The sequence below is a fragment of the Camarhynchus parvulus genome, chromosome 9 (genome assembly GCF_901933205.1).
Source record: "Camarhynchus parvulus chromosome 9, STF_HiC, whole genome shotgun sequence".
NCBI classification, from domain to species: Eukaryota; Metazoa; Chordata; class Aves; order Passeriformes; family Thraupidae; genus Camarhynchus; species Camarhynchus parvulus.
The window spans coordinates 16,092,672-16,117,309 of record NC_044579.1 but is presented as its reverse complement, the minus strand read 5'-3'; the positions used below and the strand labels follow the sequence as shown (position 1 = coordinate 16,117,309).

Here is a 24,638-nt window from a genome sequence, read left to right as displayed (position 1 = left end):
GTTTCTATCTAAAAGGCAAGATGATTCTTGTAATTGGGAACAATTATGAGGGATGTGATGTGACATTTATAAATAATTTCAGTGAAATGCTTGGAAGATTTTGGCAGGTAATACCAAACATTATTAAATATGCTTCTTATTCATAAGTGAGCGGAAATCCCCTGTAAATCCCATGTTACACTAGTTCTACTCAGTGAGGCTTGTATTCTCACCAGTGTAAGCAAGTTTGGAACATGGAGAAATTCCTGCCATGAATATTGCAAGTCTGGGAACTTTCAGCATATCTGTGCTGCTGTCTCACACCTATCTCCAGAATATATTTGCTATATTCTGAAATTCTGCTTGACTGAAATTGAATGCAAATTTTTCAAAGCACTTTTCACTGATAAATTTAAACTAAGTCTTGCCCTGCAGATCTGTACCAAGAGCAGCCTTGTTGGCCTCTCAAGGAGCACTCTCTTTGCACCTTAGGAAGTAGAAATCTGTTCCTTATTGGCCACAAATGGTAAGAACAAGAAAGATGTGAAATTGAAATTGTGTTCATTTATTTAAGAAAAACACATTCATGTTATAAATAGACACCAGTGGTGAAAAGACTCTGGAGTACAGCTGTGTTGAGTAAATGAACAGACTGCCCATCTAATCCGATTGTAATTTGTCTGGTATTTACAGTATGACTTAATCCTGTGGGATAACTGCCCTGAGCAAGAATCAGGTTTGTCTTCAGATATTGCAGAGGTAGAAGACACTCTAAGATTTATAGAAAACACATACAGGTCTGGCATTTTATGTCTTTCAATTCTACATTGAAATGATCCACCATAAAGAATCTAAATTGGGAGATTTGAGCACGGCATTTGACCAGACTGCCACATTTACATGTCATGATTTACATGGTGATAGACAGGAGAGGCTGGGCTACTCATCTGATACGTTAAGGAAACCTTGATCCTTTTTGTCCTGTTTTCTAAAAACCATGCATGCTCTAAAAACCTCTTGCATGCTTTTAATATTTTAAATATGTATTACAGACAATTATAAAAGTGGGGAGAAAATAACAAGGAAAAGTAAATTGTAAGGCCAAATCAGAAATGAAAAAAATATTGGTAGAACATTATGCAAAAAATAAAAAGCAAAAAAGTGGAGACAACCCTACAGAAAACTGAAGAAAGATGTAGAACATGAAGAATGTGAAACAGTGGGAAAGATAAATATTACTAATTGTCACTGACTGTTTCTTAATCCTTCCTGTGTTTGTGTGGGATAACATGGCAGTGTGCCTTAACACTTGGCAGACCCCTGTGAAATACAATGTCAATCCTCAGAGTTTAGAGGGAAACTATTTAAAGGGTACCAGCACTTGGGCTGCTGCACTGTGCCCTTTTCTGAAGCAGCTGGAAGGTGTTAAAGGACAGCCACTCGATCCAGCTGTGTGGAACCACACAGTCCTTTTGTTGTCACTGTGTGCCCTGGGTGTCTGTGTCACCTGTGTCCTTCAGTAAAGAGGGATTTATGGAGGGAGAGGAAGGGAATGGTCTGAAGCTTTTCTGGAGCTGTATTTGCTGCTTCTGCATTTCTGCACCACAGAAACACTCTGTACTCCATGAGGAGCTAGCACTGGAGTTATGTGCCTGAAGGCATCCCCACATCCTACAGAGCAGGGCAGGGACTGCTGAGCATCTGCACTGGCTTTCAGGCTGTGTGTGGCTCCAAGGTTTTCTTTGGGAGATGGTCCTGTAAATCCTTGTCAGGGCTAGCCTTTCTTTCTCTATATTAATTGTTCTCATTTGTTAAGGCTTCTGTTTCCTCACAGTTTCCTGGGAGCTTCGTGCGAGTTTCGAGTGGTTATTGCAAACATTCACCCAAATGAACTGCGCAAGAGAGCAGTGACCTCAGCTGTGTGCTCTGACTTTGGATGAGCACAAGGTGTGAGATCAGAACAAGTGATTCAGCTCAGGTTTTTGTTTTCCTAAGCTGCTCTGCAGGGATTCAGAGCTGCTTTGGTGTTTGCCCACGTGGAGTTTCACTCTTCAGCTTCTAGTCACATAAAGGGAGGAAATTCGTGAACGTGCTACTTTGAAAAATCAGTTATAGTGATTGAAAATTGGGGTAATTATTAACATTTCCTGTTCTTGGCTGGTACTGAATTAAGAATCTAAACATATCAAATAGTGTGAGGAGAGGAGGGAGTCTGAAGTAGCTCAGTTGTTGAAAATGAGTTTAGGCTGACTTCAGGCAGCTGAGACTTAGAGTAGAATATTTTTTTTAAGCTGTTGCTTTCCAGGAAGCTAGAAATCCCAGAGAAGTATTGGATGTCCCATCCCTGGAAGTGTTCAAGGCCAGATTGGATGGGGCCCTGAGCCATGTGATCTCGTGAATGGCATTGCTGCCTGTGGCAGGGAGGTTGAAACTAGAAGATTTTTAAGGTCTCTTAAATCCAGGTCATTCTGTGTTTCTCAGCCAGCTTTGGGTTCTTTGTTAGATAGAGCAGTGTGATGGAGAACAGAGTTTGAGAGATGCATCAAGTGAAAATTCACCCCATGTGGGCCCATTTAACCTCTATCTTCATGCATTAAGCCCAGAATGAGGGGCACAGGGCAGGATTTCAGTTGATGTATTTCTAACAGAGTTAGGATGAGAAACACTGGCCGAAGAAGGATGGGATTGGCATGGCATTGTGTGCATGCCTTCTTACTTGTATACCTGCTCAGCCTCTGTTGTCCTGAAGAGGAAAACTTGCCTGCAAGATGAGGCTGGCCATAAAAACCATTACAGATACTTCATTACATCCATTGCTCAATTACTGCACAGCTGCACTGCTACACTTTTAGCGCTAGAGACTATTTGAATGCCTACCTCATTTCTAACCTCTAGGTTAACATTTTTCCATACCTTTATCCAAAGGGATGTCAGCCTAATTCTCTGTTCCTTTTTCTGCAATGTAGCAATTGATTCCATGCAGTATGAATGCTATATTCAGTCTAATGAGACAGCTACAGCTTTTCAGTTATTCCTGAAACTTTGAGCCAGAGGTGTACTGATTTCTCCATCACTAAAGAAGCATCCATTTCCATAATAGTAAGATTTTGTAATCTGATGAGCCATGATATGTGTGGGATTAAATGAGGTGATCAAAACAGTCACTTCTCATTTAACAGTCCTGAAAGTCAGTCTGAAAGCAAACACTTCATGGGAGCAGGGGAAAGTGCCAGAGGAAAAGGCAAAAAGAACACCAGCTTTGAAGAGAATGATACTTAACCACCCCTGGAAGAATATGATCTTCAGTTAATTCCATTTAGTCAAACTCCAAGAGGCCTACCTTGCTACATCTATTCCAACCTACCAAGATATCAGCAAGCCAAGGAGTTGCAGTATCAGAAACACTTTCTGCAGGTGCTCCTTGTGAGTGCATATTTGGGGCAAGAACTGTGGACACCTGCACCCACAAAGGTGATGATCTGCCAGGGCCACCTGAGGGAGCTCTGTCCTCCCCTAAGGGACAGATCTGTTGGGGGCCGCGCCAGGCTGTGGGACACCACTGAAAATGTCTGAAGTGTACACATGGGGATGACCAGCTATGGTCAGCATCCTTCAGGAGCCAAATTTCTGGGGTAAAACAAGATTCACTTTGCAGTTCAGTGGTCTTGAGTGCTGCTTCAGCCATGCCTGCTGTTGTCCTTCCACAATACTCCTGAGATCCCTAGCAAAGGAAGTTGTGCACTGAACTATTTTGGGCTTGATCAGCTAATCCAGCCAGCTGGAGACTCTTGTTGAAGCTAACATGTGTCCACCAATTAGCAATCACAGACAATAATTGGAAAGAAAAATCATAATGTGTCAGTAAGGTCTTTCAGCTAAGCCCACAAAAGGCAGGAAAACATTGTTTCACCTGGGCTTGTTTAGTCTAACGGGGAAGCAGTGAGCTGCAAAGCAAAGGTGCAAAGGGGAAATGTGTGGAAGCTCCCATGGCAGCCCTGTGGCACCTTGCACCTCCCAGCATGATAATTCCATGCCGCAGCTCCCCCATCACTGCCCCATTTTGCATTGCAGGACAGCAATTCCATTCATTCTCAGCACCAAGGCTAATGTCACACTTAAGAACTTGTTTCTAATGGATGAATCAATGGACACCTGTTCCTTGATTGAAATACATGCCGAGTGTTTACTGTCTTGCTGCTTTCACACAAAAGTGACTATGGCCATTTTAAGGGCATTTAGTCATCCAAGTCATTGATGACAGGGATGTTCCTCCACGCTTAGGATGAAGGAATGTCTTTGTTAGATGCGGTTATTAAAACAGAAAACAAGCATTTTGAGACAATATGCAATACTTTTGCTAATTGGTACCATGGCATTGTCTCATCTTCTAATTCAGCAATTTAGGCTCATCAGGAAATCAGGCCCTCCCGGGATTCTGAGGGTATGCAGAAGCATTCAAGGAGACATAATTTCATAAATAATTGCTCAGGTTTTTCTGGAAACAGCTGCTGTCTCTGATTGATGTATACAGATTTATTTATTCCTTCTGTTTATATTACTTGACTACTTGATAAAATTTATTTTTCTAAAGAAGAAATAAACTTGTAAGGGGTGAAAAAGAGATAAAGTTATTATCGCTCTGTTATATTTCAAGGAAAAATGGTTCCAGGTAAAGAAATGAAAAAGACTTTCTCTTTAGGTTTAATGTACAGTAAGATGTGAGATGTCTGAAAGTTGTCAAAAATAGAGGGTGAAAAATGCCTTGAATTCACTTACTGGCACCCAGTTCACTATATTGTAAATAAGCAGAGGAACACATGCTGCACTTAAGGATGTGGATAATGATAATAGGTTCTCAGTTTTAAGTGCCATTGATTTTCCCCACTCCCCTGAACAGAGCTTTCTAAGCCAGAGAAATATCTTGACCTTTAGACCAAATCCTCAGCACTTATAAATCACTGCTTTTTATTTGAAATCGGGAGAGGTACTCCAGTTTATACCATCTGTGTCTCTGGCTTCAAGAAAATAAATGTGTCCTTTGTGACTAGAACAGCTTGTATTCAAAATGGTGCAGTGATACAGCAGGACGCTGAATTGGAGAGTTTATTGCTTTTCTGTTTCAAGCAGGACCACACAATTTATGACCAACTTATGGGTGCTTAATCTTAATGGCAAGAAATGCTTAATCTCGTGATGTTTTCCATAAGCATACATTGGCTTCAACAAAACTGCTAAATACATTTTCTTAAAATTTCCCACTGCGGTTTTTTCAGGGGATGTGGTGTCAATGCAGGGTGTCAGGTCCTATTGTGAAAAACCTAAGGAAAAAAAAAAAAGGAGGATAGGAATGGAAGTGCTTTGATTCAATAGAATGGTGCAGGGTTATTTATGTTTCCTCCACTCAGGAAGTTGGCGCAGACACATCGGATGGGCTGGCAGTGCCAGTGGCCTGAGAGCACGAGCTGCCAGCTATTTCAGAACTTCTCTTTACAACCAAACATTGGGCCTGGAAATGAATCTTTTTCGGAATTAAGAGTCAGATTTTCTTTGCATTAGGATTCAAGTGCATTTTTGGTTGTTCAGTCCTAAAAGTAAAACTAGAGATTATTAGTAGGAAGGTCTGTGTTTAGTGTAAAGCAGTGTTCATAAAGCACTTTGAACCCCATTTGACATTTTCCACAGGCAAGTGTATAGAGATAGTATTTAAGTCTCTTAAGCCAAATCACAGAGAAGGAGATCGCAGTGTTTAGGAAAAGTAATCAAAACCATGCAAACCACACCACCAACAACAAACCGAGGGTTGTGAACTTTAGGATGGTGAAATACTGTACAAGTTTCAAAGAGCAGATCATAACAATTTCCTCAAAATTAATCCCAAGAGAAAAAAACAGTTTTGCAAACAAAACTTGCATTATGTTTTCTTCATTAACTGGAATATCTGCATCATAGCTAGAGGAGCTGCTTGAGGTCACTGTTAAATTAAATACGCACACCAGCATATTATCTGAAAACTGATTCAGTGGCTTCTTGAGCTGCAGTTATTGCATCTTTACAAGGGAAAAGGTTTAATTAAATGCCTTATCTGTTCTTACAGTGACACAGCTGTAGAACTTCTGTGATTTAAGAGAAGATGGTGGGAACTTTGTGGGGAGTAAAGGGAGGAACATGGTTTATTCCCTTACTTCCAAAATCTGATATCTCTGACTGCTATTTCTCCTCTTCATATTTCTTAAAATGGTTTTACCTTTCTAATCTGTGTAACAAACACTGGCAATATCTTGGCCTGAGTGGTTTATATATCCATTTTAAAAGGACACACTTTTTTTTGGCATGACTGATTTGGTTCCTGCCTGAAAAGTTCATTTTTTAAACCCCATCCTTAAAGACCTAATCCAAAGGTCCCTGAAGATCTACTTCAGGGGATCCCATTACAAATTATGACAAGAGGGTCCTCTCTTTGTCCCAGGCTGTTGTTCCTTGCAAGACCATTCTGTACTTTGGCTTCTAGAATGTTGCAGTGAATAATATAAGCACTGAGTAGTGAATGAGCACATGATATGCTGCACATTTTTGTCAGTGTATTCTCTAATCTACCCATAGAATCACTGAGATTGGAAAAGACCTTCAAGATGGGGTCCAACCTGTGACCAAACACCATCTTGCTAAAAAACCATAGACTGTCATTTCCTGAGCCCTTCCAGGGATGGTGACTCCATCACTTCTCTGGGCAGTCTGTTCCAATGCTTGACAGCTCTCTCAGTGAAGAAGTTCTTCCTGATGTTCAACCTGGATTTCCCCTGGCCCAGTTTGAGGCCATTTCCTCATTTACTTTCATTAGTTGTCTGGGAGAAGAGATAATATTCTGATAAAGGGTCTTGGGCTCTTAATGGAGGAGAGGTAGATGTGCTTCCCCTGAAATTTTCTCTCAACCTTCCAAGACTCTATCAGTAATAAGAAAAATCTAAGTGTTAGAAATGGTTTTATTTAGGTTATACATGTAAATGATTCAAATATCAAATGATGAAATTGCTGGGGTGTACAAACATGCTAGGTATAGATAAGGTGAAAAGTACAGGAACACTGAGGAAATAATTGTGAGGATAATCATGCATATTAAAGAATCAGGTTCCTTTACATTCAATTTGATGTGAAGGTTCATGTTCTTTTCACTCCTTTGAATAGAATTATCCATTCCTAATAATTATTTTATTGTTAAAACGGTAACATGCAATTAGCACTTTATCTGGCATTGAAGAATGTGTAAGGAGAACCATTGTTCTTGTAACTACTCATCTGCAAGAGAGAAGCTGTGTGTTTAATTTTACTGAAGATGGCAATTACTTTATTTGTGTGTGTGAATTTGAATTCATGACTCAAAAAGTACCTTCTTCCAGGAAATCTGTAGCTAGTTTACTGCTCCAGCAATGTTTGTGTGATTTGTATGTAGTTTGCATGTGCTGTAACACAGACAGAGCCTTGTGCCAGCCACAGTAGCTGCTCTGCACACTTGTGAAGGCAATAATTGTAAGGCCTTGCAAGCACAGACATCAGCCAGAGCTGTTACAAGACCATCTGCAATTCTACTTATTTCCTCAGTATCGGAAGTCTGTGCTGGCATGGCTTCACAGTTGCTTTGCTAGCAAGAATAAAGCCAGTTCACAAAATGAAACCGCTAATTAGAAAGTGGGGAGGGCCTAAAATAATTAATTCTAATAAAATGCATTGAAAGCCAGAATGACTTAAAGGTTTCATCCTGTAACCTGAGAAATTTTAAGCATTTACTTGCTGAGAAAAAATTTCTTGGGATCCTGACCTAGAGCCAGACACAGAGGCTGCACAGCAGCATTAGGTGCTTGTGCCTGGCTCTATAAGACAGAGCAAAATTCAGATGAGGTCAGTGTTCAGGAAGTGTCAAGATCCTCTTTTACAGGTAACATACTGGATGAAAGGAGAGCTGTGCAATTGGCATGTGTGCTCTAATAATGAAAGGCAAATTTTCTAATTCATTAATAAAGCAAGTAAAAAGAAATGCATTAATGAAAATGTTTTTCATACAGCTAGTTAAAGCCTAGACAAAATAGCCAGGAAAGAATTCATTTTCACTTCAACTTTGAAATTGATATTTTTATGTGCACATACAAAAGGGGGAGTTTCTGTCCCCAGTTTCCACAATCCATATCCTTTACTATATCTTCATTTTCTGGCTAACATTTACTACTGAATCTGGATAAAAACATACTCTTTAGAAGAAATTAAAGTGTTCAGAAAATGGAAAAACCTTACATTCAAACTCCTGAAAGAGTTCAAAGGCTGTTTTTCAGCAGAAAAGTTGACAGAAGAGTGTTGGCAAGTTTAATATAGTCAGGACTTCCATGAAAGATTGATGTTTTTGAAGTGAAGCTTTGAAACATAAGGTCATGAACTTTCTACAAAACATTTTTCTTGAAATGTCTCTATACTTCAGCTCTTTTGGCTCACTCTTGCCTTATGATTTCTTGCCATACTGTGCTAGGATGTGTGCAGGACCCATCAAACCACTTTGTCCTCATTCAAAGATCAAGAGTGTATTTTAAGAACCTGAATAACAGAGTGAGTGAGAGGGGAAATGAATGGGGCTGAGAAGGAGAGCCTTTAAGTGAGAGTAGGAACCATCCTTTCAAATCAAGTGACAGGTAACTGTTGGGCCACCTTTACAGAGACTCATTTTCACAGTTTCATTACAGGTTTCATTAACAGAGTTTTCTTTGATCATTATAGAGTTTGGGGTGGGCATGGCAGTCTGTGCTTATGTGGAATGTGTGTTCCTAATTAGCCCAAGGCTAATGGCAGTGAAACCAAAGTTTCACAAGCCTGCCACACTCAGACTTTTCAGGCTCCTTCTTCTACTTAAATCCTATCTGCTGCAAACAGTCATAGACCTTGTTCATACCCACCTGTGGGTATGAAATGTTTGTGCACACATTTAGTTTTTTAATTGAAAGCACAGCCTGGATTATCAACCGATCTGGGCGCCAAAACTTTGTAAGAGAAATGTTTGCAGCTCCCCATAATCAGCTATTCCATACATTCACATGAATCAGCTGATAACTGCTGCAAGGAAAACCCTTGCTCTGTTGAAGGCAATAACAGAATTCCCTTTGACTTGTTGTAATTAGGTTTTTTGCCCAAAAAGGTACCAGAGACACAGGCTTCTGTTAAATTTTTTTGAGTCCAAGTCACCAATTTCCAGCATTCCAAGGTCGGAAAAGAAAATGATAAACAAGATAAGTGCAGTGAATGTCGTATAATAAAGTATTCTTCCTAAGTATGTAATTGTGACTAGTGTGAATTAAGTAGAAAACTTGTTAATAGACTGCCATTTGATGTAATGTTGAGTCCCAGGACACTGCTTTTCTTTGCTTTAGTAGTACATCTGTACAGTGCATATCTTCCAGATATGGCCTCTTTGGTCAGATGATGGAGCTGTGATATGATTTGCAGCAGAACAGGCACAATTAAAAGATCAAGCACAGAGTGAATAATTAAGAAATAATGATGGCCCTTTTGGAAACAGGTGATTGTCATCACTTCTGTAATATATACCAAAATATGATCATCTTGCATCAATCACAGAATCACAGAATTAAGGGTGGAACAGACCTCTAAGACAGTTACAACTGCCAGCCCAGCACCACCACCATTTCCAACACTAAATCATGTCCTCAAGTGCCATATCCACACATTTTTTGAACACTTCTAGGGATAAAAAATGTCTCTCTTTATTTAATAGTAAAAACAAGTTTTCCTTTATTTCAATCAATATACAAGAGGATTTTTCCTCTAACTATATGACATCAAATAATGTTGAATATGTCTTTCAATGGTGATTTTTAAAAAATTTGTCTTTAAAGCGACTTATGCTACCAGTCATAGTTTAGTGAAGTTTATTGGAACTTAAAGAATTCCATTCTATTCTTTCAACCAGATCGTAACTTTTATAATTTTCATTGAATATTTTTATTCTAAAGCCTTGGTGGATAAATCTATGGTATAAATGTTTTGCTATAAATCTATCCCTTCTTTTATTAGTCTTCAGTTAGTTGTACTGTGGCTTTTTCTTCTCCGGTCTTGTTTTCCTAAGCAGGATTGCACACTTAGCAGGTTTGAGACAGCCTCAGAAAATCAACTAAATGCATTTTCCTCATCAATCCCTCTTCCCCTCCCTTGGCTGTTTGTAGCAGACCATTGTGATCTCCATTGGATTCTGCCACATAAAATAAAAAAAGCCTTACACTGTTCACAGAAACGTGCTCCATGAACGCCAAGAAGTTCAGCCATGTCTTCCCTAAATGTTAGATGGTTTGTCAGAATTTCAGGCTTTCTATTGATTTTGCATGGAACTAGGTCAGCGCTGCTTTTAATTGAACAAGCTGGCTGCTGCAACTCTCATTTAACTGTAAAAAAGGGGTATTAAAAATTGATATGCAAAGCAAACTTCTGCTTAATTAGCAAGTGGATGAAGTCAGAATTGACAAACCAGTTAATAAAGATGAGGATATGGGTTTCATTGACAGTATAATATGCTCTTTTTTTTTTTTAATGGTTGAAACACTGAGCATTATCCATGTTTCTTGCATGTGATATTAATAGCTTGTTATTTTTCTTTGGGAGAGATTGGGATAAATTTACACCTGTGCAGATCAGACAAAGCACCACACATCAGGAAATCCATTAAAAGGTGGCTCTAATTTTTAAATGTGTAGTAAAGGTAAACAAAAAGCCCTGGGGGGCAGACAGAAGAAACTCTGGGGTTCTCTGGAAGGCTCAGTATTGCTCTACATGCAGTGCCTGTGGAAGGGGTCAGTCAGGCACAGGCTGCCCTGGTGCCAGCAGTGGCAGGAGGGACACTGTGCCTGGGCCATGTCCCAGGTAGCACTGACCCTCACACACGTGCTGGCTGCAGTTTCATCCTGAATCTGCCCCTGTCCAGGTGTGCCCTTGGGGTGCTCTGTGCTGCTGCTCCCACAGCCAGGGCCATGCCTGCCCTGTGGCCAGACAAGGTGAGGTCTGATCTGTCGAGGCTGGAGGAGATCAGGAGCTCTGGCTCACATCTTGAATGACTTTGTTTGCACCTGTATGTGACTGCTGAATTTTAGACCATTTGCTCCCCCCAGTATGTGAGTTCTGCCTAGAGTGATATATTATTTATTTAGGTTTATAACAAACACAAAGGAAAAAAAAGAATAAATTAATAATGTATGGATTAGCTTATACATTTCAGCTCACAGCCAAGAGAGATGGCAGAGAGCAATCCTCATTTTAAGTTCCTTAAGACAATGGCTTTTCTTTCTTCCCCTAAACTGCGAGCAGTAATAAAAAGGTTCTGCCATTTATCACTTAGCATTGCACTAAGAAGCCACCTGGACCTGAAATTAATTTGTGTTTACGAACAGAGTTGCAGACTGGCCACAGAGTTACACTTATTTGAATGATAGCTTTTTGGGTAAGACGTTTTCTGTAGCTGTAATTTCAGTTTTCTTAGATCCAAGTCACAACTGACTCTGTTTCTCACTTCCTTTAACATTTCAAGTTTTCTAGTACCACAGTTCACGTGCCAACCTTGCCTTGTGCACAGCTGTTAGGGGATCTTTCCTAGAGGGGAGATTGTACATGCCAATTATCTGTAAAATATATAGTTTATAGGAGATTTTAACCATCTCATACTTTAAATGGAAAAGTCTGAGATTCAGGTGAAATAAATAAGAAAAATGCATATCTTTACATATTGAAATACCATGACAGCTGAAAGTGCTTGAAACATTTGAGTGCCTTTATGGCAGTTTAACCAACTGTGTCCATAAATATTTAAAGCAGTGAATTATTTCTTGAAATTTACATTTTTATGTACCATTTTGGTGGAAGAATTATTGAACAATAAAGATGCTTCCATAATAATTTCAGCTTTTCAAAAAGCAGCACTTGACTGCAAAAGGATTTTCTGGTGGCTGCCATATGACTCAGTGAGCTCCCAGCATAAAACTGAGCTTTGGTATTTCCCACCTCCAAATTCAGGTTTTTAACAGCACAAGATAACCTAGGTCTGACCTATATTTCTGCACTTCCCAAATAAATAAAAAAAAAAATTAAAAGACATGTGCAGCAGCTGCTGTTACCTTTAAACTGTGTCTCTGTACATAGATAAATCTGACTGGTAAGAGTTCCTGTTTTCAGGATGGGATCAATAGGGATAAAGTGGCCATTTAAGTCCTGCTGTAGCTTTTATAAAGGGTTACTCTGTGTAAAATATCCTGGTTTGCTTTTCAGGGGATGATAAGATCCCCATGCCGCAGGTAACTGCAGGTGTGTTCTGCCCTCTGCCAGTGCCTTGTGCCAGGCTGCAGGAGCCAAATGTGCAGCAGGGAATGTGCTCCTATGAGACACCATCATTTGTGCCTCTTATCTTGCTCTGTGGAGCTATGTTTGCAGCAAGGAGTAGTTGACAAGATAAAACATCCAAGTGGCTGGCACAGTCAACAAATGGGCCAGGCATGAGAGCTGGCAGGGGAGCATTCTGCATTTCTGGAGCTGTCCTGGGCACGTGGGAACTGAAGCTCTCTTTCAGTTGACCAAGAAGTAGCAGAGTGATTTTTTAATTTATTTTAATTGAGTTTGAGTATGATTCCCATTGGCATTTATTAAAGAAGCTGAAATTGCTCTAAACTTCTCCCCAAAATATTTGAGTAAAAGTGAGGCAATAATTTCCTTTTTCATTTTTTCTGTATTTGTAAGTGACCTGGAAAGTAATATTACAGAAAACTATATAAAACACTGACATGTTGTTTTCTGTCTGTGTATCATTGTTCCTGATAATGATCACCAAATAATAATGACTCAGACCCTGTGATGGGCTACATGACATTATAATCTGTTTCAATCTGCTTTTCATTTTTAGGATATATTACTTTTCAGATAAACTGTGAACTGAAAATCCCCAAGAAAGGATAGTGGAATGTAAAAGTCTAGACAGCCAGCTGAAAACTGATTTTCTACACCTTATAAAAAATTAGACTATAAACCAAATCTTTATTTAGTCTGAATAGTTCCACAGTTTCCAGCTGGTTGCAAAAGCTGTGCTTTGATTCAGCTGACAGTAAAAACTAAGAATGCACAAATCTTTTTTATCAGGCAACAAGTACAAATGTTTCTCTGTTAAGTAAACTGAAGTAGATAAATTCTTAGCTACACACTCAGCCAGAGCATTTCCACTGTGACAAGGGCTGACTGCATGTGTGTGAAATTTCAAGGGGAGGTGTTCATGTAATGTCAATGAGGCACACACAGAGAAGATTTTCACTATGGTTGTCACAGCATTTCCAGGAGCAGCTGGATGACATAGGAAATCAACTCTATTGAATGATGCATTAATTTGGTAGGGCACTTGGAGGGCCCAATTCTTACTTTCTAAAAACACATTCTAATCTTCTGGCTTTCTCTTCATTTTGCTGTGACGAATAAACTGCAATCTAGACACCATCCTGTTCTAGTGGGAAAGAGGATTGTGTGCATTTCCAAAGAATTTTGAAACTTTGTTCTTATCTTTCCTTTTCCCAGATAAATAGTATCTTAAAGAAGTGAATGTTATTGGTGTGAAGAAAAAAATCACATATGATTGCATGCATCTGTTATGTGAGAAAACACATCAGTATTTTTGATAGCTCGATGCTGTAGACTGAAACAGTTCTATCCTGGTAATTATTTGGGCTCTCCCTCTCTTTGCACAGATCTTTGTATTAGCAGGTCTCTCTGTGCAGTCCCAGACATATCTATGTCACAGACATCTCCTAGCAAAGGTCTCTGAAAGGCAGATGTCATGTTATATTGATACAGGCTGTTATTCAACCTTGTACCCCACTGGGGTTACCAGCTGGGAAAAACAAACACTGGATTTTCACTGCAGTGTCTTTTTGCATAGACTAAAGTAGGTAGATGACTCAGAAGTTCATGGAAGAGGTTTTGAAGGTCTTAGTCACATAAATTTTAAGGAATCCAGAAATTTTACGGTTCACCCCAGCCCTGGGTGGTTTAATCATTTTCTCATGCAGTGTTACTACTTGCAGGCTGTGGTAAGATATCCTCAGTATTTAATTTTACTATTAACCAATTGTAATTAACAAAATGCACTAATGATTACATCTTGCACTGCATATCCAGTTAGATATTTGTACATGTCTCCTGTACGATGTTTCATTGAGGAAACCCCAGGCTGGCTGGGCTGTTGCTAATTAAGGTCATCTGCAGACTGGAATGTCAAAGAACCCAAAACTCACCCAAAAGGTGAGATTTTGTCACTGTTGTGTGTGGGTGGGGTCCCTGCCCATCACAGCTGTCTAGCAGTGCATCTTCCCCTGTTTGCTGTACCACAGGTAACCTGTGGGGCATTGAGCCATGGGCAAATCAAAGTGCTTTGAATGTGGTGCTTTTCTGGGACTGTGTCATCTGGGTGGTTGAACAGTCCCAGTTCCTGGCCATGGGGATGACTGGGAGAGCTCAGACTGTAAATCCTGTCCTGCCATTCAGCACAGGCCCCTCAGGGAACTGCCGGCATCTCCTGTCTCTCAATGGCTCCTGGTGTTTTCTCTTTGCTTATCTCCCTCAAATCTTCCAAACTCCCTTGAAGCCACTAAAAGTTTTTGACATAGAGCTCAAGGGAAGATTGTTGTCTCTATCAAATGTGGATTCCAAGGCTGTAGATACATACAGAAATTAAGGTACATCAGGGGGTGGATTAATAAATCTGTGTGACCAGAACTGCTGTATCATGTAAAGATCTCTTTTGGTTTAAGATATAAAATTCCAAACGGATCGGTTTTTTTTGAAAATGAGGTAAACAGCAGCTTTGAATAACTGAGTAGCAGAGTAATTAGCTCCTACAACTAAAGGGCAATCTAATGTTTCTTCTGTATCTAGTTTTCCATGTGAATTTTTCATAGCTACAGATGGGAAAGAGCAGGAATTAATTCTTTCTCCACGCATTGCTCAAGCTGCAAGAAAAGAAATTGGGGTCTTGAGAAAAGAACAGAAAATCACCAGCCATGAAGAAAGCAGACATCACTGCTTCACTTGAAAAAATCATTCAACTGTGTTTTGAATTGCTCCTCTTTTCATTGACTCATGGTGTTTCAAACAGAAAGTAATTTTCTGACTCCAAGGCTTTTCCAACCAAGTGCAATTTCATTCCCTAGGTTACGGTGCTGGGCACACCCAAAATGGATTTGTGCTGTTTTGTTTTGTGGATTGTGTGCTTTTATTAGAGCTTATGAGAAGTACAGATATTTTGCTTGCACAATATTGCCTTAGGAGAGCTTCCTTAGAAAGTGCCTGAAGAACTTGTTCCTAATGAAATGACAGCTGAGAAGATTTCAAATATTTGTATAAATTTTTAATAAACCACAATTTGGTAGGGAACCATTTTCCAAATTATTTTCCTGGCATATGAAAGTTGTAACAGAGATGTTTCATTTTATCCATCTGCTTTGTGGTGTGTGCTTTTAATAATTAAAAGTGTACTGAAACTTACATAAACTACAGAGTTTTGGCCTAGATGGTAAAACCATGCTATCAACTGCCCTTAATGAATTTATGATTGATATATATGGAGTCTTTTGCAAAAGATTATTGCATTATGTGGATGATTAGCAGTTACTCTATAATGAAATGTGCACTTGTGTATTTTGCAGAACCACTAGATGAGCTGAAGATCAGAAGCCACAGCACTGAACCACTACCAAAGCTGGAAAACAAAGAGAGAGGACATCATGGGACAGCTTCCTCCAGGGAGCCAGGGAAAGCTCAGGAATGGGATGGAACACCAGGCCCCCCCATGGTGTCCAGCAGGCTGGGGAGATCCTCTGTCAGCCCAACCATGCTGGCTGGAGGCAACAGCTCAGGTACGTCGAGCGCAGCACAGGAAGATCTCATGAATCTCCTTGTGAGATGAAGAGTCTCTAAAGATACACTGATGTAGGAAGCATCCAGATTCTTTAGACTTCCAAATATCTTCTAGATTTGCCCCTTCCCATTGAGTGGTGCACTAATAAGGCTTGTGCTGTGCTTGTGCTGGAACAGCTGGGATGGTGGCACGGAATAGAAGCACGTAAACATGTTTGCCATCTACTTCAAAAGGACTAAAGGATTCCACCTGACATTGAAAAGGCAAAGACGCTCCTGGGATGGCACCTCAGGAAGTTCATAAGTTCAGGTATCACATAAAATAACAAAAATACACTTTGCAAAAGCAAGGCTGTCTTGCTGAGGGGCACAGTGACAGGACGCAGGCAGCCTTTGCTTTCTGCTTGTACAGAAATTTCTAGAAAAGTGACTGTGGATTTCAGAAGTCTCAGATAAACACCTATTCATTTTATTATTCACAAATATTTACATATTAAATAATAAATTGCCATAAACCATGGCATTATAATGCAGTCTTGTTTATAAATTGACTAAGACAAATGAAACTGATAAATGAACAGACATCTATAAAGAGATATTTATGGCCTTTGCACGAGTACTGTATTGGTACTTTTGAGATTTGACAGCTCTCATAAAAGAGTAACTTCATTGCTTATTAGTTGGACTGTGAGCAATATCTTAAGGACAGCTGGCATGTCTAGCGCTGATGCCTCATGGTCAGTGTTCAGTAAGTATAAGAGCAGGAATGAGCTGCTCAGACAAGAAATCCTTCCTGCCTGAGAGATCTGCTGGGCAGTGAGTGGCAGCAAGGAGTGTTTACACTGCTGAGTGAGCAGAGATGCTCACAGCTCACCCAGAACATTGCTTCCCTGGGTGATAATGGGACTCACATTGTCCCTGAATTGCTGAAAATGACATCTGAAACTCAGTGTATAAGTTGAAGAGTCTTTGCTGATGTGAAATGTCATTTGCAGCAATCATGTAGTCCAGCTTTGCTTGCTGCAGACCCCCCAAACAGTCCTTTCCTGGTGCAGTGAAAGTGACTTTTCTGCAAAACTTATGACTCTAGCACAGGTCTTTTTTGTGCTACCACCATTTTTTACTTGTCTCTTCTTACGAAACTTCCTGGAAGGTGGGAATTTTCCAGATAAGCTCATAGCTTTTGGTAAAAATTCTGTCCCCAGTGTCTTAGACTATCATCTGTGCTAATGCACGTTAAAGGATGGGTTTAAAGCTACCACATCAAAGTATTGGGGCATCCAAAAATTATACCAAAGGTGTGTACCAACCTTTTCAGTTCTGCAAGATGACACTATGGACCAGAGTAGTAAAGAAGTTAAAAACTGAAGAGTAAGCTTTTAGCAAAATATAACACTGCTGTCCAACATTTCTGCAGCAGTTTTATTTTAAAGAGTTGGTTGGTCTCCAAAAGCAGACAAAACATATTGGCCTCAGTCTCCATTTGGCATCAGCAAACTGTAATAGTTGTTGAATCATGCCTTGATTTAGTTAACTGTGACTTTGTCTTACACTGCTAGGACTGTCAAAGAAAAATTTTATTTTCTTGGCTGAATTTTGATTCCTTTCTATGATTAAAATCTGAGAGCTGATTATAACTTTTTTTTCCCTGCAGATTTACGATATTTCATTTGATGAATATTGCCTCTCATCTGCCCTGAATATTTTTTCCCCTGTGTCTCTTGCTGTTGCCTGAGCAACATGTTTTACCTTTACTTGGTGGGGCACTGCATTGAGAATGCTGTACACAGTTCTCCTCAATGAACTTGTACATGGACTGTAACAGCTTATTCTCTGCAATTAAATTAAAACTGTAACAGAATGCAAGAAGATAGATTTAATACTTTCATATGAATACAAATGCTTTCTGGAGTCAAGGAGATAAAATAATTCTGCACTAGGAATTAGAACTTAGATTTACCTCAAATAAAATCTAGGCAATCTCCAGTACAGTCATCTCTGCTGCTACTCTCTTTGCAACATCATAAATAACAGGAAAAAAAGGCTATTTTTTTTTTTTTTTGGTGCAGACATGTCCTTGAAACACTGCAGTTTGGTACCTGCCTTCTAGTTCACACTGGTACAGGCATTTATTAGGGCAATATTGAAATAATATTTTTAAACGGAGTTGAATTGCTCTGCTGCAAAAGAGAAAGGGTGTGGATGGACTTCCCACGGGGACTCATCAGGCAGCTCTGCTCCAGCACAGATGAGCTGAGAACTGGGCAAATACCTGAGTGAGAACAGTGGTTTTTGGTGGGCTCTCCCCAACTCTGAAACCGCTAGTAAGATCAGCCATCTCCAAATAGCATCTTGAACTTTCTGTCCATTTTGTTCAAAGAGCCTGGGCTGTCAGCTGCACACAGTTATCACTGTCTCCTGTGCTTGATTGCTCTGTGACAGAATTTGTCAAGGGCACTTTCTGTTTCTTGGCATCCTATAATTTCTTATGGAAAGCAGTGTGATTTGGGGGCATGCTGACTTTTAGGAAAGTCAGTGCAATTATAATGAACAACCAAACACAATCTGTAATACAGAATCTGTGTAACTTCACTCCAGGAGACTTGAAGAGCATTTTCTGGAATGTTGCTGCTTTTTTCCTAACTGCAACGGAGAAGCATTTTGCATTGCCACCTGCTGCTGGAGACAGGCACTGCCCTGCCTTTAAAATCTCAGAAATTCTGTTGCATCCTGGTTTTGAATTGCCAGCAGCTTGTCCCTCAGCCAGCCATAAATATTCCATCTGAAAAGACTGTAGGTAATCAGGAAGGGAGGAAATTCCCACCCTTGATTGGAATTATTGGTCATCATTGTTGATTTTCAAAAGCAATGAATATTTTAAGTTCATCTTTTTGGGAATGGGGCAAAGCCTGGAAAGCCCAAGGCACCAGATGCTTCCATTGTTGCAAAAAGGGAATAGCAGCAAAAAGTCAGTTCATGCCAGCCAGGTCTGTGACACAAACCACTACATTTTCTCCTCATAGGCAGTATCACTGTGCTCCTAAACCCACAAGGATTCTCCACATGATGGTAACTTAATGCTGGGGTTTTATGTTACTGCTCAGGAGGCCCAGACCTTGCCTGCACTGGTCATTCATGTTCTCTGCTCACAGGCTCCCTTAAGCAGCGCCTGTCACCTATAATGAAATGAGCAGTACTGGGAGCTGCGCACTGAGAACATCCCCCCAATGCCCATGGTCCTGCTGTGAGACCTCCAGGATGTGGGACCACACCAATTCTGGCTAGAGTAAAATTATTGCCTAGGTGTAAGAAAAACATACACAAAAAACCTGAACAAAGATACAAAACACTTACTTGTATTTCAAAGAATCCAGGAAATGGCAAACAAACACGGCCAAATGCTACAAAAAAAGCTTTACAAAGAAAATAAACACCCATATTTCAGGATACAAAGTATATTCCACTAACAGCTTTTCCCTTTGGGCAAAATATCCCCCAAACACAAACAGGGGGTTCCTTTCCAGGTATGGTTTTTCTCATTACCTGACTTGGGTTTGAGACTTGCTAAACTTTTGACGCATCTGACTCAATCTGGTAACATTGAGTTCCACAGGTTCAGTGCTCCCCTTATGAAAACTGTTCAGTTTGATGTGCTGCTGTGATATTTTAGCAATAACTGGCGTCTGCCAATAGCAAAGTACAAAATGCTTTTTTTAGATAGCATAATACTATATAGTTTATTGCACCATAATGTTTAATAACGTCAAGTTGTATTTCAGCTTACTCATCTCTTTTTAGGCCAGTATGAAGACACTTGGTGTGATGTATTTTTCCAGTACACATGCCTTCTTTTTCTTCTTCTTCTTCTTCTTTTTTTTTTTTTATGTGATTGCTCCCAGCCTGTCACATTGCCTTGTTTAATTTAAAATGCATTTCTTGGCAGCTGTAGCAAATAAGCAATATTTCTCTTTTCATGTGCAAAGAAGAGACTGTGACAGGATAAGAAGCTTCTCCAACGTAAGTGACAGCCAGAGCATTTTTTTGAATTAAGATTAGGATAGGCAGAAAGAAGGCTTCCTTGGATGGATAAAGAACTCTTCCCATTAAGATCCAAAAATAAAAATTGCAAAGGGTTGTTGTGCTTCTGGAGAATATAGAAAGCCATAGCACGTTGGCATAAAACTGATTGAAAATATTTCCATAAAATCTTGTGGCATTTCAGCACTGTGTATTATTGAGGAAAATCCTACAACACCCCATGTCCCAAATACAATCAGCCAAACCTCTACATCTTTAGTCATGCTGGCAGCCCCTGCAGTTTTGGAAAACCAGCCATTTATATGAGTGCTTAGACACATAATTAAATACACAACTTTAAGGCAATCCTATTTGTGCTTGGAAAGCCTGTGATTCTGTGTTGCACAGTCTCTCCTAAAATTCTCATCCTTAATGCTGCCCTTTGGAACTAAATGCTTGCCTGGTTCCACGTGTAACCCTCCTGGTGCTGAGTTTAAACCCAAGAGTGCAGCGATGCTCAGCCCATTGCAGCTGATTTTGTCTGTGGGTTTGGTGTCAGGGGGCTGTGCTCCCACTCCACTGTTTGAGTGTTGGGGCCACTGTGGGTGCCATGAGAGGAGACTGAGACCCACTGTGCTCTCCTAGCACTGCACTGCACTTGGCTCCCAGAGACCTGCAGAGGATTTTTCACACCATGTCACTGTGAGAGATGTGACATTTGAAGCTGTGCAAAATAATACTGCTAAATTTCCACATACACCAGGTGAATTTTATGAACATTTTTGTGCATAATATTTCACAGCCTTCTGGCTACATCCAAGAACTGCTGAATTCAGACCTCATGCTGCCCATTGATTGCAAAGAGCATCTCTAAAGGCTGCTCACATGCACTGCATCCCCTGGCCTACAGGGCCTTCCCCATGTGCCTCTCAGGATGGCTGATAGAACTCAGCTCCACACAATGAAATTCTGTCACTAAGGGACTTCTCAAGAGGTCCAAGACTACTCATTTCAGATCTTAATACTGAGCTGTTTCAGTATCATCCACAAGAGATAAACATGAATTTCTAAACGCTAGAAACCATCCCTGATATTTACTAGCAGTAGTTTTTCCTTTAAGATTCTTGGCATTGAGTAGGAAAACCCAGATAGCCCCAGCAGAATGAATAAGCTGCCCATAGCTGAAAAATAACATGCTGCAGAATACAGAGCAGTGAGTTGTGCAGCACTTGAAGAACAGACCTTTTATGGACTATTTTTCCCCGAAGTAGTGTGCTGTTACTCAGACCACTAATTACAGTAGAATACAGTATTTATTTGGTCTAAAAATATTGCCACTGAGACACAAAAGCTAGCTGGAGCCATGTCTGAAGCACCTTTTGGTGAGGATCACCATGGAAATCACAATAGTTTCCTTAATACTGGAACATATATTACAGGGAGATAAAGGAACTAATACTTCATCTGTGTGTGATAGGTTTTATTTCTTTGATGCCAGATGAAAGGAGTCTCTTTGGCAAGGAAATGGTATCTCTTGCTGTTGCTCATAGATCCAAATTGGAAATTATGACACTTCTTTCTGCTTTCCTAAAGCAAAGAAAATAATTCAGAAGCATAGTCAGGGTCTTGGAGATTTTTATGTGCTGAGTGTCTGATTCTGCTTGTCACAGCAGAAACAGAATCTTTACTTAGCAGTAAAGAAAAACAACTGAAAAAAACACAATTCTTGTCCTTTCTGAAACCCCAGCAGAATTCCAGGAGATGAGAGATGAGATATAATAATGAGATCCATTATTATATCTATATTACTGAAAGGAACAGTCAGAAATCTGGCACACAGACAGTGTGAAATCAGAACAAAAACAAACCTAATCAACCTTCAGAGTAACTGCCCAAGTCCAAAAAAAGCAAACCAGCAGACTGTGTACAAAAGCAAGGTTATGGAGGAGGCCAGTCTGCTCCTTTCTGTGTGCCTGTGGCTGTGTTGATTCGTGGTGTGTTTACAGACTGACTCGGAGAGAGTGAATTGAATAATGCATTCAGCAAGCAGCATAAATATTTTTGCTGCTCAGCCAGCTGGATGTTAACTAACCTATTAATATTTAGTTGATGAATATTCACCCACACAGATGCTTTCATTGGTCTAAGTGCTCCAGCATAAGTGGATAGCTCTTCTCCATGCCCTATTGAATTCTGAAATATCTGAAGAAAATAAGCATTGAAGGTGACAATGAGAATGCATCAGTGAGAGTGGAAGAATCCATTTCAGCATGTTGTTGGTATGTGGAGTAATGTGCCAGCTGTCCTCAAGTTTCCAAAGTGTGCCAAGTGACTTTAAGGTCATGCTGGCAACAAGAATCTTCTTCCTTTCAAGCTGTGGCCCAGCCAGTGGCCAGTGGTGATACAGATAGAGCTCCACACAGGAAATAGAGAAATCAGTGTAAAACAAACACAGACAAAGCAGCTGTATAAATGAGGCATGACAAAATAAATTTCAGACAGACACAGGCAAAAGATGTGCTTCAGAGACAAACTTGCTAAACCACAACTGCATGAGGCATAGGTTCTTCCTTTCTTCTTGAAATCATAGAATTGAATAGGAGGAATTCTTCAAACCTTGTTTTAAAAACTCAAAATTCTTTAAATTGCAATGAAGCATGGTATTGTAATTATTTGCTATTCATGGTAAAGCAGCACTGTCAATGTGAAAAGTGAGACTCTGTTATTGTACCAAATCTGTCTGGTAAGTACAAATGATTTCAGTGTTTGCCTACTAAATACAAAAAGCAGGTGCAGGGTTGGGAAGAAGGTTTATGAAACATGAGGAGAATGAACACACTGATCTGAGCAGAGCCATAGGCTGAGATGTGCTTCCTCAGCCATATAAAGGAAATGTAAGGACAAAAAAATTTCTTGGGCAGAAACAGGCAGATTCCTCTTTCAGGAAATGACAGTTTCCCCCAGACCAGCTGAACTCTGGGGTAGTACATGGGTGTCAGCATGGCTTAGATATAAAAACTTTCATCCAGGCCTCCTGAGCTGCGTGGTCACCTTGTGTCAGTGTGTACATTAGTAACCTGTGCTGGAAATCAATGGGAAACCTTCTCAGAAATTACTCCATATAAAGCAGCACAAGGAAAATCAAATAACTGTGTCATTTTTGTGAAGTTCTTCTCTGAAATGGAGCTTTCTCTCAAGGCAACCATTGCTTCTGTTATCATCTTGATTCTGGTCAACTGACTTTGCCACTGCCAATGTTTTGACTTGTCTCTTCTTCCTACTTTATATCTCTCAATTCATCGCTACTGACATGAGGTTTCCAAGAATTTTTGGCGTCATTCCAAATCCCCAAGTGTGACAGTATCCTCACCACTTTTACATACCTCCTCCTTTATTATCTGGCATTTCATGCTTTCCTTCAGCACAGCCAGTCTTTGGGCTGTCATGTCCCTCAGCTCTGGGATGGAGAGGTGAAAACAGAAGCCTCTGTAACTCCCTTAATCATTGCTGTATTACATGAGGAGTAGAAAAGGTGCTGAGGAGCAGGGAAGTGGGGAAACAGGAATGCTTCTTTTGTATTCTTCCTGTCTGCTGTTTTATTCTCTGTCCTTCAGAGATGCCAGAGCAAAGAGGCCAGGACATGGCATGAGTCCTGCCTGAATCCCTCTCTTGATCTCAACTTCTGCTCATGATTCAGCCATATGCCCAAGACTTTAACTAGTTTCCAAGGCTGGAGTCTCCATTTCAAGGGAATCCTGGATGCACAGTGTTTCAGCTTGCTGCAGCAGTCTCCTGCTCCTGCTCACTGGTGTTTCTCTCTCTCCCTTGCAGAGCCCAAGTCGACTTGCCGGCTGGGCCGCTCCGCGTCCACGTCAGGAGTGCCTCCTGCGTCGGTGGCGCCGCTCCGGCAGCCCGGCGAGCTCCAGCCGAGCCAGGTACCATCGTTAGCCAATCGGGAATAACTCCGTGTCCTGCAACATGCCAAATGTCCTCACCTCTCTGTCTGTCATTTGTTACAGTAAATGGTTCTTTTCCTTTATGTCTTTATTTTCTGTGTCTGTGCGTGCATCTGTGTGTGCGCATCTCTCATCGGCAATGAAATTCCGCTGGCCATAGCCAGCAGAATTTTCTTTGCTCTTAATTCCTTGTATCTTTTTCTGTCTTCATCTGTAATATAAATGTAGTAAAACTGTACAGTATGAACTGGCTGGGTTTTTTAATTTTTCATGCTTTCTGTACTTTTTTACTGTCTTAAAATTTATCAAACTTTGATAAATTTAATCTATGTTTTTATGTAAATTTCTTTTAAATGTCTTGTCTAGAGCACTTACACCAATGTTGTCAATGACTTGTACATACTTGACTTCTGCCCAGTTGTACTTTAATATTTGTGCCAGTCTCACATCTGGTTGGAGCTTAATGCATGATTGTATTACACTGTGATTTATCACTGTCCTGAAAACTGCTCTTACAGCAAATGATTCTGTTTAGTTGAGGCAGCTAGACTCTCTTCAGCTATAGACCATGTAATGCTTACAGGACTATTAAATAGTCCACTATAGTTATATTTATTGTACATTGTTAGGAATAAAAAAAAAAGAAAAACAAAAAACAATCAAATCAAAGGAGCAACATCTCCTTTAACCTTAAACAGAGATACTTTTTTTGTCATCATCAGAAACAAAACTGCCACATAGGAAAAAAATGAAAGTGTT

General features: G+C 40.1%; 1 protein-coding gene across 3 annotated transcripts in view; it reads left to right on the top strand.

The window, feature by feature from the left end:
- NYAP2 (neuronal tyrosine-phosphorylated phosphoinositide-3-kinase adaptor 2) overlaps positions 1–24,638 on the top strand; it is a 134,993-nt gene that overhangs the window by 83,887 nt on the left and 26,468 nt on the right. For all 3 annotated transcript variants that reach the window (XM_030954320.1, XM_030954321.1, XM_030954319.1), the window contains 2 exons: positions 15,696–15,905; positions 23,755–23,858. In XM_030954320.1, the coding sequence (XP_030810180.1) occupies positions 15,696–15,905; positions 23,755–23,858 (314 nt within the window). The remainder of the gene's footprint in view (positions 1–15,695; positions 15,906–23,754; positions 23,859–24,638) is intronic.